This window comes from Rhinolophus sinicus, chromosome 1 (assembly GCF_057876585.1).
Source record: "Rhinolophus sinicus isolate RSI-liver-muscle chromosome 1, RSI-T2T, whole genome shotgun sequence".
Taxonomy (NCBI): Eukaryota; Metazoa; Chordata; class Mammalia; order Chiroptera; family Rhinolophidae; genus Rhinolophus; species Rhinolophus sinicus.
The window spans coordinates 159,551,471-159,567,853 of record NC_142501.1 but is presented as its reverse complement, the minus strand read 5'-3'; the positions used below and the strand labels follow the sequence as shown (position 1 = coordinate 159,567,853).

At 36.0% G+C, this 16,383-nt stretch overlaps 1 protein-coding gene and 1 non-coding gene across 3 annotated transcripts in view; one reads left to right on the top strand and one right to left on the bottom strand.

Moving 5' to 3' along the window:
• Window positions 1-16,383, bottom strand: part of USO1 (USO1 vesicle transport factor) — a 72,825-nt gene that overhangs the window by 55,920 nt on the left and 522 nt on the right. For both annotated transcript variants that reach the window (XM_019720581.3, XM_019720566.3), the window contains exons 2-3: window positions 2,584-2,670; window positions 2,445-2,509 (exon numbers count right to left, since the gene is read on the bottom strand). In XM_019720581.3, the coding sequence (XP_019576140.1) occupies window positions 2,445-2,509; window positions 2,584-2,670 (152 nt within the window). The remainder of the gene's footprint in view (window positions 1-2,444; window positions 2,510-2,583; window positions 2,671-16,383) is intronic.
• TRNAI-AAU (transfer RNA isoleucine (anticodon AAU)) lies at window positions 13,612-13,685 on the top strand. Its single transcript has one exon. It is a non-coding gene; the product is annotated as a tRNA-Ile (tRNA).

The window sequence follows — 16,383 nt, the reverse complement described above, 5'->3', positions numbered from 1 at the left end:
GACAGACAACTTTCAGGTCCTGAGTGTGGGACTTAGGAGAATGGCAGCCCTCCTCAAGGTGGCTGTAAGGGAAGCAGACCCAGCGACAGATGGAGAGCTTCAAGCCACACTAAGAAAGGGAACATAGCTTTCTGTGGTGCCGCCAGTGATGAAGGGGATCCAGTGGAAGGATTCTGATATGTTAGCTGGCCAGGCCAGGCCAGGAAAAGCATTCAACAGTAATGAAGATGAGAAGTGGAAGGAAACAGCTGCAGAACACAGATCTTTGCATTGAATTAAAAAAACAAAAAACAAAAAAAAGAACCAAACCACTCACAGAACACTCTAAAAACAGAAGACAGAGAACCCTGCCTTTTCCAGCTCTAGAAGACCAGTTAACAACAGGGAGATCTTCTCATATCACCTCATTCTGACCTCCTCTTTTGCTTCCTGTTCCACTTTTAAGGAGCGTTGGGATTAAACTGAGCCCACCTGGATAATCCAGCATAATCTCCCCATCTCGAAGTCTTTAACTTAACCACATCTGCAAAGTCTGTTTTTCCATCCAAGGTAATGTTCATAGGTTGTGGTGATTATGAGGTGAACATCATTGAGGGGGCATTATCCTGCCTACCATAGTTGCCCACTATAGTGTTAATAACACACAGTTCTGAAACATCCAGTGCATTTACTCAAGTGCACTAGAATTAGCTGGCTTTCAAAAGATAGCCCATGCGTGTTACATGGTCTGAGGAGAAAAGGAAAGGTTCTAACTGGTGTGAAAAAGCAGCTGGGCATTGCTGAAATATAACGGAAAAAGAGGCTGTCAGGTTAGAAAGACAGGCAGTACCCGGATCTCTAAAACGCTTGTATGTTTTATTTTGTTTGATAAACTTGGACTTCACACTGCACTGAGCTGGTGAAATGCATTACATAGGTAAGTGAGAGAAGATTTACATTTCAGACAGATAATTCTTGCAATGTATAGACTGAAGGGAAGGACAAAGAGATCAGAGGCAAAGAACACAGTTTGAACGTGGTGGTGGTTTTAAACTATTTCCAAAAGCTCTTTGATAACAGCTCCCTTCAAAAGACGGAAACTAATTCTCCTCCTCTTAAGTGCAGGCTGTGTTTACTAACTTGCTTCTAACAAATAGCATGTGGCGGGACTGATGGTATGTGAGTTCTGAGACGAAGTCCTACAAGGCACTGTGGCTTTCTTTTTGTTCTCTCTCTAGGACTGCTTGCTCCGGGAGAAGCGAGTTGCCGTATCATGAGGATGTTCAAGCAGCCTATAGAAAGAACAACATGGTGAGGTACTGAGGCCTCCTGCCAACAGCAGTGTGAGTGAGCCATCTTGGAATCAGATCTTCCAGTCCCAGTCGCGCCTTCAGATGTAAACTGTATTCCTGGTTGACATGCTGACTGCAACCTCATGAGAAGCCCTAAGCCAGAATCACCTCCTAAGCCACTTCTGAATTCCTGATCCACAGAAACTGTGAGATAATAAATATTTATTATTTTGAGCCACTAAGTTTTAAGGTAATTTGTTACGCAGCAAAAGGCTAGGAAAATGGTTTAAGTGATTGATTCTGAGGGCCAGAACTAAGACTGACAAAGGCAATTGAGAGAAATTCATGGATTTCAGCTGTTTTTTTTTTTTTTTTTAGTCTGGATGGGCATAATGATGAGTTCAGCACAAATCCTCCAGTTTCTTGCTTGAATGGAAAGGTGCTATCAACTGGGATGAACGTGGGTCAAAAAGCAGTTGGTTGAAGGGGATTCGGGGATGGGGTTGGGGAGGAGGCAGTTAGGAGCAGGACAACCACAGATAAATTAACTTTTGAACATTTAGAATTTGAGGTACTTGTGAGAGATCTTGATATAGTAGGAATGACCACTGAGCAGCTAACGCTTGTAAGATATATTTGATTAGAAGTACGATTTGAAAGGTACTGATACACGATTGTTAGTTAAAACCAAAGCTGCAGATTTAAAACCATCTCTTAAAGAGAAATTCAAGGAGCTAAAAATAGACTGAGTGATCTTTCTCTTAAGACATGCTCAGAATGAACACTTCACTCTATTAGTACAGTTTACTTCTCTAAAACAAGCAAGTCTGGATAACTGATATAATATGTATTATATTATAGACTAGTACATTATATTATAACTAAGTGAATATCAAAATATTCATTTGCCAGTTCAAATCCAAGATCGTAAGTCTTTAATCAGCAGTTACTTCATTTGATTTGTATAGTAGTGGAAAATTCTCAATCCCTGAGAGCTGAGATTATGTCTGCCTTTATACTTAGCATAGCGTCCACTAAACATTTGTTGAAATGACAACTAAAGTAAAAACTCAACAGCCTTACTATGTCAATCATTTCTTGAATAGTGACTCTAAAACAAATTAACTAAAATTTGAAAAAAAATTAGGGAGAAAAATCATTAAACAGACTTACCGATCTGTTTGTAAAACATGAATAAGATGTTCCATAGCTTGAATACCCACTTCCAAGCGATATTTCTGCACAAAAGAAAAATGTTAAAGTAACTAATATCCAACTTAATAAACTTAATAACTGATAAAGTGTTACAGACCTTAGATAATGATTTGAGAGCACGCACGGCATTTCTTCGATCATCCAGTAAAGTAGATGAAGCTACTCTGTCACAAAGCTTTTGAATCTGTCATGGAAAAATGAAATAGCATTAACAGAATACAAAGAACAAAAAGAAACATTAAAATTTCCCCTAAATTCATTCCATGTAATTTTGGAGGGAAAAAAAATCAACAAATGGGATGTCATGGAAAAGGTGTTTCACAAATCTAATTAACTATTTAGGTACTATTATAATCTTATTACAGAGATCAAAAATTTTTCACAAAGACTTGAGAAATAGAAGTGGTGGAAGATAACTCAAATAAAATAAGTCACATAAATTGAGGAATTAGGATAAAACATTAGTAGAACCAGAGCTTTCTAAACATGCCTATTATTTCAAACACGACTGTATGAACAAAGAGGGGAGCATAATCCACTAAGATTATGGTAGAAAATGGGAAGTTATTTTTAAAGAATTTAAATAATAATTGTTTAAATCATAACTTCACCCTATATTTGAACAAAAAAAATTAGAAATGTATATCAAAAATTTAAAGTTTTGAGTGTGCCTCACAATCTACAAAGATGAAATGTTTGTTTTATAAAAGCCTTTAACAGATTTGCAAGAATTAAATTTTTAACTGAATTTTAAAATACACCTTGAGCATTAATTACAGTAGGAAAAAATTGGAAACAACTGTCTCCAGCAAGGGAACAAAAACTAAATAAAATTATAAAATTGTGGTATAATCTTTGGTGGAATACTATGCAGCTACTCAAAAGAATTAACTGTACTGACATGAAAATACTATGATTTAATAAATACTGAAAAAGAGCGAGTTGTAAAACTATATATGTAAATTATGTGCCTACTAAAGCAAAAGTACCAAAGTGTATGTGTATGTAAACTTACATTAAAAAAGAATTTGAACACTTAAAGCAAAATTCCTAGAAGAAAGCATAGGGGAAAATCCTTGTGACCTTCAATTAGGTAAATATTTCTCAGGTAAACACTAAGAGCACAATCCATAAAAGAAAAACATAATAAATTGGACTTCATCATTTCTGCACTTCAAAAGCCTACTGTTAAGAGAATGAAAAGATAAGCCACAGATTAAATGAAAATATTTGGAAAACATCTGATAAAGAAGTTTTTAAAACCTCTACTCTCATGTCCTTTTTAATGCTGATAGTCAGTTACTATTTTATTAAGTTATTATTCATTCTTTAATGACAATTCTTACTAGGACTCTGTAAATAAGATTTTTGGCATATCACTCAAACTTTTGCATCCTATGTATTTGAATTAATAGTGCTTAAATACACATAGTGTTTTCCAAATTATGTTCTGCAGACTTCTAGTGTCCCAGAAGATATTAATAGGTTTCTTATGATCACAAAACCAGGTTACACAAAATTAAATAGGTTTCTGCACTGCAGGATTTCTAAGTCTTTATTATGCTGATTTTCATTTCTTCATACTAGAGATACAGTATGATAACCAAGCCCAGTTTTACTTTTTTTATTTTATTCATTCTAACTGCTCACATTTAGAAATCACTACCTTAAACTATTTACTTTAATGATAATTATACTGACTTTCCAAAATGAAAATATAACTTTTGCTTTATTAAACAACTGGTTGATACTTCTCTCTCTCTCTATACACGCACACACACACACACACACACACGCACATGCATGCACATACATATGTGTTTGTGTATATACATATGTATATGTATGTGTGTATATTATATATATATATATTTTTTTTTTTTTTAACCATTAGGAAAACTACATAATTATCTCTTAAAAACATGAACCTCATTATCGAGCTTAAAAAATTTGTTAGGCAAAAAAATAGTTTTCCTAATAAGCATGATGGTAATTTCCTCTACTTGGGTCTTGGGCACCTTTTTGTTCTAGCTGATCTCATGACTGGGAAATCTTTTGTAGGCATTCTCTGCTTGTTTTCTAACCCAGACCTCAAGCACTGGCTCTAGATCTGGGATTCCCAATCTCTGTTGGAATTCTTAGTCCCAGTACCATTCAGGACTTGAATTCCAGCCTCAGGCCCATCTTTGCTTGGGGTATAGAGAGACTCGTATCAAAATGTGAACTTCCATGTCTGTAAAGTTCTTCCGTTAGTATTTGCTGAATGAGGAAATGTGAAAGCTGGTGGAGAAACTTAGTTATGGGAATGACTACTGGACACAGATGATCATAATCCTATTGTTGGGGGCTCGCTTTGTTTTATTTTCAGTCTTTTATTTTGTGTGCTAACAGGCTAACATCTCAGCCTTGTTAGTTTTTTTAAAAAAGCTTTTAGATATACACAAAAATAGTGATTTCAGTCATTATGAAGATAAATACAAGTTAAAAGAGCAATGAGATTATTTTTATCTACCAGACTCACAAAAACTAAAATGAAAATATCACATTATATGATTCCCTTTTTATAAAATGAAGAAAACCAGGCAAAAGTAACGCCTGCTGTTAGAAGCCAGGATAGCGGTTGCTCATGGAGGCGGGCAGGGACTGAATGTGGCACAAAGGGGACTTCAGAGGGCTGCTCATGCTCTGTGCCTTCCTCTGGGTACTGGTTACACGCATGTGTTCAGGTTGAGTTTTACATATGACATGTGTACTTTTCTTTTCTATGTACTTCAAAAACAATGATTTTTAAACTGGAACCATCAGGATAGACAAAGATATAAATTAATGAACTTGCATTAGGGAGACCACTTCATGGACGGTGTGGATGTCTGACTGCTGGGCTGTGCACCCGAAGCTGAAGCTGAATAACAATGAATGTCAACTACAATTATATATATAGTCGCAGGATGTGGAGGACAGCGTACGGAACGAGTCAATGGAATTGTAACAGCTACATATGTCAGAGTAGTAGTGGGGGTAGAGGGATTATCACTTTGTGAGGTGCGCAAATGTCTAACTATTGCATTGTTTTGTACACCTGAAACTAATAAAAAAATAAAAGCAGAAATAAAATAAATTAATGAACTTGCTTATACTCTAGAAGGAAAGTAACCTAAAAAAGTGGTAATTTTCAAAAACTATTACAACTTAAAATGTTCATACCCTTTCAATTAGGCATTCCTACTCCTAGGAATTTATCCTTTAAAAATACTTCCACAACTACACAATGTTATATGCTAGAATGTTCTTTGTAGCAATATTTTTAATGGCTAAAAAGAAAATCTAGCTTCCGCCATGCAAGGATATAAGAAGTCTGCTACACGGAAGAGGACCCTCACCCGACTGCACTGGCACCCTGATCTCAGGCTTCCAGCCTCCAGAACTGGGAGCAACACATTTCTTCTGTTTATTGGGGAGAAGGGAAGGGAAGGGAAGGGAAGGGAAGGGAAGGGAAGGGAAGGGAAGGGAAGGGAAGGGAAGGGAAGGGAAGGGAAGGGAAAATTCAAAGGTTACCTATCAGTCGGAGAATAGGGAACTAACATACGGTACACATACACTAATGAAGTTGATGAAATGAATAAAGCATATCCATATATACTAACATGGAAAGATGTCCAAGATAGATTACGTGAAAAAAAGAAAACTATACATAGCATGCTTAACATGAGCTCACTTTGGTTTAAAACTGTATTAATAACAAACCATGTAAACGTATACAGAAAAAATTAAGACTATGCACCATACTATACTGTCTTTCAGGGGGTTGCTGGAAATGTTCATTTTCTACATTATTTCTGGTGTGTGAATTTTGGTAATAAATGGACATTACCTTTATAAGCAGAAAAGAGAAATAATGAAATAAAGTGAAATGGTTTATGTTTTATTGGAATTTCTAGGATATTTTTGAGTTACTGAACTGATTGTCTAAAGATGTTATTTCCACTCTACTGATCAAAATATAATATGAAATCAGTTCTGAATTGATAAAAATAAACTACCATTATAAAAATACCCTAAATTGGCTGCCTGCTCAGTCAATAAACACACATTGAATACATGTTTCTTTTTGTGCTAACCAAAATAAAGATACAGTGTTTGGCCACAAGGAGCTAGCACAGGCAAACAGTCCTGTAAATAAAGTATAATAAGTTAAAAGCATATAAGTATGTGCTGAGTAAAGCAGGGGCACACACACACGAAAGTAGTCAATTCTATCCGAAAGCAAAACTGTTATAGACTAAATGTTTATGTCCCCCCCAAAACACATGTTGAAATCGTAACCCTCAACATGATGGTACTAGGGGGTGGGGCCTTTGGGCAGTGATGAGGTCTGAGGATAGAGTCCTCATGAACGGGATTAGTGCCCTTATAAAAGAGGCCCTAGGCAGTTCCCTTACCCTTTTCCCATGTGAGGACACAGCGCAGAATGGCTGTGTATGAAACGGGAAGCAAGCCCTTAGCAAACACTGAATCTGCCTGTGCCCTGACCCTGGACTTTCCAGCCTCCAGAACTGTGAGAAATAAATTGCTGTTTAAGATACCCAGTCCATGGAATTTTTGTTATAGCAGACTAAAACAGATATTGTTTAAGAATGAAATAGTAAGGATTCCACTCCTGAGTCAAAAATTAACAGATGAGTATCATCAGACAATATGGAGAAGGAATTCCAGGCAAGAAAATGATTTCTTACTTTAATTTACACATATTTTAATGTAGAAAATAGCATTTCATATTCAGAATAAAAAAAATTAGTCTCATTTGATTTTTTAAATGTGTATATATCTAAGAACCTAAACAATATTTTTTATGTTACACACACACATATACTTGTTCTATTAAAACAATAAACCAAGGAGACTTTCTAAAATATGAGCTTTTCCTTTTATAGTAATTTTAAATGCCTGTTATTTCTGGGAATGATGATTGATCCAAAATAATGTGGAAAAAAATAAGAAAATATAAGATTAAACTGTTAGGGCCGGCCCGGTGGCTCAGGCGGTTAGAGCTCCGTGCTCCTAACTCCGAAGGCTGCCGGTTCGATTCCCACATGGGCCAGTGGGCTCTCAACCACAAGGTTGCCAGTTCAATTCCTCGAGTCCCGCAAGGGATGGTGGGCTCTGCCCCCTGCAACTAAGATTGAACACGGCACCTTGAGCTGAGCTGCCTCCCGGATGGCTCAGTTGTTGGTTGGAGCGCGGGCTCTCAACCACAAGGTTGCCAGTTCAATTCCTCGAGTCCCGCAAGGGATGGTGGGCAGTGCCCCCTGCAACTAAAATTGAACACGGCACCTTGAGCTGAGCTGCCGCTGAGCTCCCGGATGGCTCAGTTGGTTGGAGCCTGTCCTCTTAACCACAAGGTTGCCGGTTCGACTCCTGCAAGGGATGGTGGGCTGTGCCCCCTGCAACTAGCAATGGCAACTGGACCTGGAGCTGAGCTGCGCCCTCCACAACTAAGACTGAAAGAACAACAACTTGAAGCTGAACAGAACCCCCCACAACTAAGATTGAAAGGACAACAATTTGACCATTGTTCCCCAATAAAGTCCTGTTCCCCTTCCCCAATAAAATCTTAAAAAAAAAAAAAAAAAAAGATTAAACTGTTAGCTAAAAGTAGATTTATTTTCTAAATGATTTCAAAGTATCTATAAGACTTCAACAGGCTCTGATTAATAAGCATATCACTAGATTTTTCAGGTAATTACAAAAATGTACCGTAATCACTATTTTAAAGTGTACTATCTATACTTACAGAAATAAAATCCATTCATTCACGAGTTTGGGTACATATCAAGACTATTTTTAAGACTATAAACATGCTTTTTATCTATTAAACTTGGTTTTTATTGGATAAAATTCTTCCCAATTGGGGATTTTCTTCCCAATTGGGGATTTTAATCGGAAGTTTCTATCCAGTGACTTAAGACAAAGTCAAATAAGTCAACCATACTACAAACCAATGATAGTCAAAAGTGAATATAACAACAACTTATTTATCCATTACCATTACTGAACTATTTCAGATACTTTCTGCCAGACACCAAAGTCATTTCAGTAATTTCTGATAGTAATCTAAAACCAATTACAAGCTTCTCTGTCTTCTTAAATAAAGAACATAATTATAAGCTTTCTTAGCATTTAAACCTAAGTCCTCTCCAAAATCGTACGTAGGGATGTCTTAGGCGTTAAATCAGCAATGAATATAAAAGTCTTTGCACAGAACCTGGTACCTATAAATATTAACAAACTCTTATTACCAACATTCTTACAATTTCTTTTTGTATCCTTCTATCTTATCAGGCTTTTGGCTGTCACTTCCATCATTTATGTTTCTGAGAAACCATTCAAATTTAGCAGATTTTAATTTGCTACTGAGAAATTTGATAATTAAGATAGATGTCTACAACCAAAAATTGCAGAAGCTTGAAACTAAGGCTGAGTGCATGGACTTTGCAACTTCTGCTTTGCTATGTGAAAGACTTATTACCTCCTGGGTAATATTCCAGATGGTTGAAGTTTCTGAATAAGTGATCTCTCCATAATAAAATGCTGTGTTGCTACTCTTTACAGACAACTGAAACCCAATGAAAGGAAAACATATTACATACATTCCAAACCTTACAAAGACTTAGCTATGTTTTAGGCCAAACACTGGTCTAATATTTTTCAGTTGATATTTACCAAGCAAAAATTTTGTAGCATAAGCATGCTTAACTTATATTCAGAAATTATAGATCTCAAAGACCCTTATTCCATTTATTCCTTACTTGAAAAATCAAATCCATGCAGTACAATCGTGCCTCACTGTCCGTTTTCTCTTTTCGTTATTAGAACCCTGGGTTTTGGCTGGGCACATGCCTGTCCTCCTAGACTACTTTCCAAGCCTTTCTTGCATCTAAACAGTGACTACATTCTGAGTTGTTAGTACCTTCCAGGTCATGTCCTTAAAAAGAAGCTATATGAGGGTGGCTGGTTAGCACAGTCTGTTAGAGCGTGGTGCTAATAACACCAAGGTGGCTGGTTCGATCCCCTCATGAGCCACTGTGAGCTGCGCCCTCCTTTAAAAAAAAAAAAGAAGCTCTATGTTCTTCATTCCTCTTTCTCGTTCCCTCAGCTTGGAACCTGAACCTGAATAATGAGACACCTTTAACAATTCAAATAAGGGCAGCATCCTAGGGGATGGGAGAACAAGGTGTAATACAAAGCAGAACCTGGGTCCCTGGACCACCCTGAGAAGCAAAATTACCCTACTCTAGGGATTGCCTTCTAAGTGGACTTTCAGTGGAGAAAGACAAACTTTTATCTTGGTTAGATTTCTGTTCTGGCCTCTGTTAGAGCTGCTGATCCTATACCTAACCTAATAAACTCATTTTACAGAAGAAACTAGACTCAGAAATAAGCGATGAACCCCAAAACACACTGCCAGTTTGGTGGCACAGTTCAGATTCTAACCAAGCTATAGATATCTTACTCCAAAGTCCACACTTTTTCTACTATTCTAGGTATGTTGCCTCCTAGGCAGAGAAATGCTGGTCGTAGTACCAGCTGTAAACCACAGGGACTGCAAGATTATTTTCGTAAGTAGGGGAACATTGTAACGCAGTGTTTAAAATAATTTTTTAGCCAACATTTCAAAATCTAAAGATTGCACATAAAAATCCAGATTTCTACCTTTCTTGAAAAAAATTCAGCTTGATAGCTAACATTATTTCACACAATTTAAGAAGCCATCAATTGTAAGATCCACCATTTTTTAATGTATCACCATGAAAAAAGAAATATCAATTATAATTACAAGATGAATCCTGATTTCAAGATGTTTAAACGCTAATGTGCATCTCAAAATCGTTAATATGGCATATATAGGTAGCACATAACATGTGCCAGCTCTGTTCTAAAGTTCTTTATATTTTGAATTCTTTTAAACTTTACAAAACGCTACATGATCAGCACTATTACTATCCACGTATTAGAGAAGAGGAAACAGGCACAGTAGGTAAGTGACTTGTCCAAGTTCATACAACTAATAAGTGGAGAGATGGGATTCAAAGTCAAGCTTAACCACAAGGTTAAATTGGATCTCTGGGCCTATATTTCTGGAGGCAACAACTGGCTGGAGTTGAGCACTAGCTACACTCTTGAGTCTGGATATGCAGGCTCCAGTTTCATTCCAGACTTCTGCTCTCTTCTCTAATCCAACCTGCTTCATTGAACAATGTTACCCCACTGACACTGTTAGGATTTGAGTTTGTGACTCTTGCATTAAGCAAATAGAATGCTACATATTAACAGAAAACAGTTCCAAAGAGAAAAACACATATTTGAGTAAAATTTAGTCCAGAGTTATTTTTATTAAGAGGGACCAGAGATAATAAGGAAAAACTCAACAGAGCAGTTCTTCAACTAATTCATATTATGCTAACGAGGTATTCTGAGAGATACGAAATTGTCTGAGAGAGAAACACAAAGATGAATTAGACATGGATCCTTTTATAAAGATGCTTTTACCGTCTATTAGAAGACTATATAGTGTAATCAACAAAAGTAACTGACAATCTGGTATTTTAAACAATTTCTAATAAAGCAGCTCTATGTTTTAACATGCAAAGATGTTTAAGATATCAATCAATGAAAAAGGTTAAGCTATAGAAAACTGTAAAAAGTGTATCATTTATGAAAAAGAGATAAATATGCTCATACAAATATATAATTCTATATTGTACAAATGCATGATTATGCATTAAGGTCTAGAAGAATTTATACCAAACTAGGAATAGTGGTTATTTCTGAAAAGAGAACTGAAATTGGAGATGGTTGTCAAAGAAGACTTAAACTTTACTAGTATTTTCTGCTATTTTGTTAATTAAAAAAATGAAAAGGTGCATTATTAATAAAAGATAGGTATAACATCAGGCAGCTCATGCAGGTGATTATGTATCAAAACTCTTCATTTTCAATAATTGCCATGTGAAATTCACAATTCCACTTACCAAGAAAAATATGTAAAGGACAAATAATTCCACCAAGAATTAGTAAATTGTAATTCATGATCAAAATTACAACCTAATAACCCGACTTTAATGTTTGTTTTGCTACCCAATGGTGCCGTTTATTTTTGTATTCAGTGAGACACAAAGGAGACCAAAAAAGAAGCAATGGGAATAGGAGTGACTAGGAAATAAAAAAGTGAGATGAGGAATGTGAAAATGAAAAACCACTTAAGAGTAAAAAAAGTTAAAAAAAAAAGAATGATGCTTTCAAAAAGGACATCCTTTTATGCAAGGTATCATAATGAAACTTGTCTACCAAATAACCTATCACAAATGCTAACATCTCAAAGTCTAACACTACAAAAGTTTTCAAATTAAAGGCAACTTTTTATTTAAAACAAATGCTTACGGCCATTTATGCCTGAGGTATAAAAAATAAGCACGCCTTTTGTCCGATATCTACAACAGACAACAAAGAGACAAAACAGTATAAACAATAGGAGATAAATAGGTAAAAAGAGAAATGGTATTTGCTATCAACAAGTTTATATAAGAAATTCTTCTATTCTCTACTAAAAGATAACCAGATTCAAGAGTGATTACAATTACTTCTCAAACCATAAAGCACCAAGACTCATTTTTCCCTTTTAGGTATTCGAAGAGAAACACTTGATAAAACTCCATCATGCTAAAGATAGTGAAGGACCTATCCTCTAGGACTTTTTTTCCCCCCAAAGTTATGTCCCTCAGAACAAGGGATCCAAAAGGTTTCCTGGAGGGGAAAAAAGGGTCTGGTCAAATGAATTTGGCAAACACAACTTACTCTATATCTCCAGCTTGAAAATATCTGAAAACGTAACACAGTGCTTGCTTAATAAATCTATAAATATCAGGCTTTTTGTTTTGTTTTTGATCATCACACAGCACCCTTCTTCAGTAACAAAATTCCTTCAAGTACCTCTACTTGAAAGAATTCTCTGGAACATACTCTGGTAATGCCAGGCTATGTAAAATTTAAATGATACTAGTTTTTTACAACCACCCTAAGTAATCTAATACACTTTCAAAAAAGCCATGTAATTTTCAAAAGACGTTACTTAATAAGAATACAAAAGACATGTTTGGTTGAATATAGAAGCAATCAAATACAAATCATTATTATGTTTTTTTCTGACACTGTTATTCCAAGAGCCAAGAGAGAAAACACATACCAGTTAGGACACTGACCTGATTATTAACGTACAATACGAAACATACACCCAAACAGGAGTTTCAGACTACACATTTATAGTAACGTGTTATCAAATGTGCTTGACCAAACCAAAACTATGTCTAAATTTAAGTGCACACTCATTTTTTATTAAAAGAAAGTACAGCTGTGTCTATATTCTTAGCCGCTTTGTTTTTAAGCCAGCTGATCAAAGTTTGATCTAAAATGAGATGCCTTACAGTATGCTACTTCTGCACACTTTTTGTGGACTTTAGCCAACTTTCATGCTATGGGATACAACTTATGAAAGGAAAACCTAGACTTATCATCAAATGTAGTTAACACTTCTCTTGGGATTTTCAATAAACTAGCTTTAAAAAAGGAAAAAGGTATTAGCTGGAAGGTAGATGGAAAATTAAGCCTGTGTAAGTATCAGAAGAATGAGTAGGGTTTTTTTACTATAATTAGTGTTTATTTGCACCCAGAAAAGTATGTGAAGGGTTAAGAGACTGCAATCATCAGAAGTCAGTGCCTTTCTCTACCTAAAAGAAAAATCAAATTAAAAATTATTTGACTCTAAAATATGAAAAGTTTAATGTGGATGAAATTCTAGAATAAAATATTCAGAACTTTATAGAATTATTGACTAGCATGACACAAATGCAAATATTTAGTACTTTGTCTCTGAAGAACATCTTAATATCAGTCTAAAGTTACTGTTAACTGAGAGTATGAAAAGCTAAGTACTATACAATCAATAATATAACTCTCATATTTAGAAGATACACAGTAAATCTGAAAAATTCCTTAAGTAAAAAGTTTGACATAATAGCATTCAACCATTCCAAAACTGTGATTCCTAATCTTTAAAAAGTATTGTTGGGGTGGCCAGTTAGCTCAGTTGGTTAGAGTGTGGTGCTAATAACACCAAGGTTGCTGGTTCAATTCCAGCATGGGCCACTGTGAGCTGTGCCCTCGTTTAAAAAAAAAAAAAAAAAAAGTATTGTTTTAGCATCTAGTAATTCTAGTAATTTGTAAGCTGCTATGATTACCGATCTGTGATTTCTTTCATTTATCACTATAATGAATTCATTTAATAAATATTTACTGAGCATCTTACCATGGAAAAATAAAGATTAAAATACATATGAACAAAGACAAAAAAAAGAAAAAAAAGAGAAAAAAAAATAAATAACCAAAAGGAAATAACCAAAATAACCAAAAGGAAAAAAAAGTACATATGAAACCTGCCCTAAAGACTTAAGAGTCTAGAAGAGATGAGCCATATATAAAAGGTAGAAAGCCTAGGAAATACACAATCTAGTTTGAATGTGAAGATTGCTCAGAGGGTAACAGATTACCTACAATTTGGTGAGAGAAAGAAGTATAAGATTAGTGAATGCATTGATGCTGAATTTGAAGAACAGGTAGACTTTAGACAAAGAAAAGAGGCTTTCCACAGGAAAAAAATGAGAAAAACATGAAAAATGGAAAAAACGCAATGAAAATAATTTAATTTTGCAGAAATAAAAGCAAAAATCCTAGAAATACTAAATGACAATGCTTAAGTTAGAGGCTCCAAATTACAGCAACTTGAATATGCAGGCCAGATCAAATTACCAATTAAAACTAATATTGTACCACACACTCTGATGCTCTATAAATACTTCTAAATTAGTGAGCCATGACCCCTTATACCCAGTATACCTCCTGATGGAATGAGATGGTGAAACAAATTTTATTCATTCTGTACCTCAGAATAAACTATTAATTCTCTTCCAAAGACAAACTATTTTTCCAGTGTTGAGTGTACATACTCAAAGTTAGGCAAGAACAAGAACACTCACTTTCCTTTCTGTTTATATATACAACATACACAAGTGATATTCAAGCTTCATTTTGAAATCATGATATAAAAACTAAGTTGTTCTAATCACTACCGCAAGATCAAAGTGTTCTAGTCTCAGCTCCACAATACTGTACACATTTTAAGTGCTCTGTGCCTCAGTTTCTTAACTTGTAAAACAAGGGGGTTCAACCTGGATGAGCTGCAAAGGGCCTCCTAACTTTAAAATCCTATACTCAATTAATTGTATGCCACTTTTCTGCAGAAGTCATTGTGACAAGGCCAATTATAAGAGAAAAAAAAAGATTATTCTTTCCCTAAATACATGCAATAAAAAACCGTATTGAGCAAATACTAAGTGCTAGGTTCTTTCTATTTCTTATTTCACCTAATCCTCATTACACCCATAACAGCAGTCTCTTTAATTTATTGTTTGGGTATTAGATTAGCCATTTTTGATCTGTCCAATCCAATCAGGGGTGGAAGGCAAGGATTCAAATCAAGATCTAACTCCAAAACAAGTTCTAGTAAACCACACTTTAAAACTTGGTACTCCACACAAAAAGTTATCAGACAAAAAAACAAAACAAAACAAAAGCTGAAGAGGTGGGCTACGACTATAGTAATCTAGAGAGAGCATAGTCTTCTAATAGGGCAGCTCAGTTGCCTTGTAGCAATGTGGGAACCAACAAGAGAAGCCAAATATTAGGTGTGTTTGTGTGTAATCTCATTTTCAAATGAAGGAAAACAGATTCACCAGCTTTCAACTTCTGCTTTAAACAGTTCTAACCCAGATCTGTGAGGTTACTTTTAATATTATTTAACTCTCCAAAATTCCCAGATATATATTAAAATATGGGCATCAGCAATAAGGCTTAGGCTTTGAAGTAAGGCAAACCTTGGTGGAAATCTGGCTCTATTATAACACTAGTAGTGTGACTTCGATCAAGTTACTTTACCTCTTTCAGCCTCATTTGTAAAGTGAGGACACTATCACCTATTTTGCAGGGTGATTAGGGATTAAAGGAGAATGTGGACTACAAAGAGCTCAGCACAGCACCTAGCACAAGGTAAGAGCTTGAAAATAAAAGTTATTTCCGAAGTTCACGTTTAAAATGTCATATTTGTCACTTTTCTGTAGATCTAAAATTAGTTTCAAATAAAAAGTTTATTTAAAAAGAATCATACTCATTTCTAATAGACACTAACCACATTTCAAAGTCAGTTTATCCTCAAATTGAACCAACTACCAGACTGTTTCTGTGGCCGACAAGTTTTTTAAAGTGACGTTGCAAATCGTGTTACCAAACCAAGAGTTCAGACTTCTGAATGGCGTGAGTGGAAGTGAGAGTGGGGAATGTGTCCCTAAAGCGGTTTAAGCGCGAAACATCCCTACAACGTCCAGGTATTTCCCAAATGGCATATATTTTGAGTCCGAAACACGATGTCTGATCTAGTAACACCTGGTAGAACGACCTTCCTCCAGCTGATGGGACAGGAGCAGGTGGTTTTCTGCCCCAAACTATCATTTTATTCTTAGCCACATGCTCTCTTCAACAGCTGGGTTTTAAACCCAGTCTTCCCCAATTCCCCATTCCAGACCTCGAGAGAGGGAGCAAGGACTTCAGGTTCCTCTCGGCCAGTGGAGACACCGGCGAAAAGCAAAGAGGGAGAGGCCCGCGGCCTCGAGGGGCGTGTAAGATAGGTCGTGCCACCTCTGCCCTGGATCGATCCCTTCCCGGCGGTACCACCCACCGACCATCGTCCCGCGGCGGCTGTCCGCAGGGCCGAGCCGCCGCGGTGGGGGGCTGC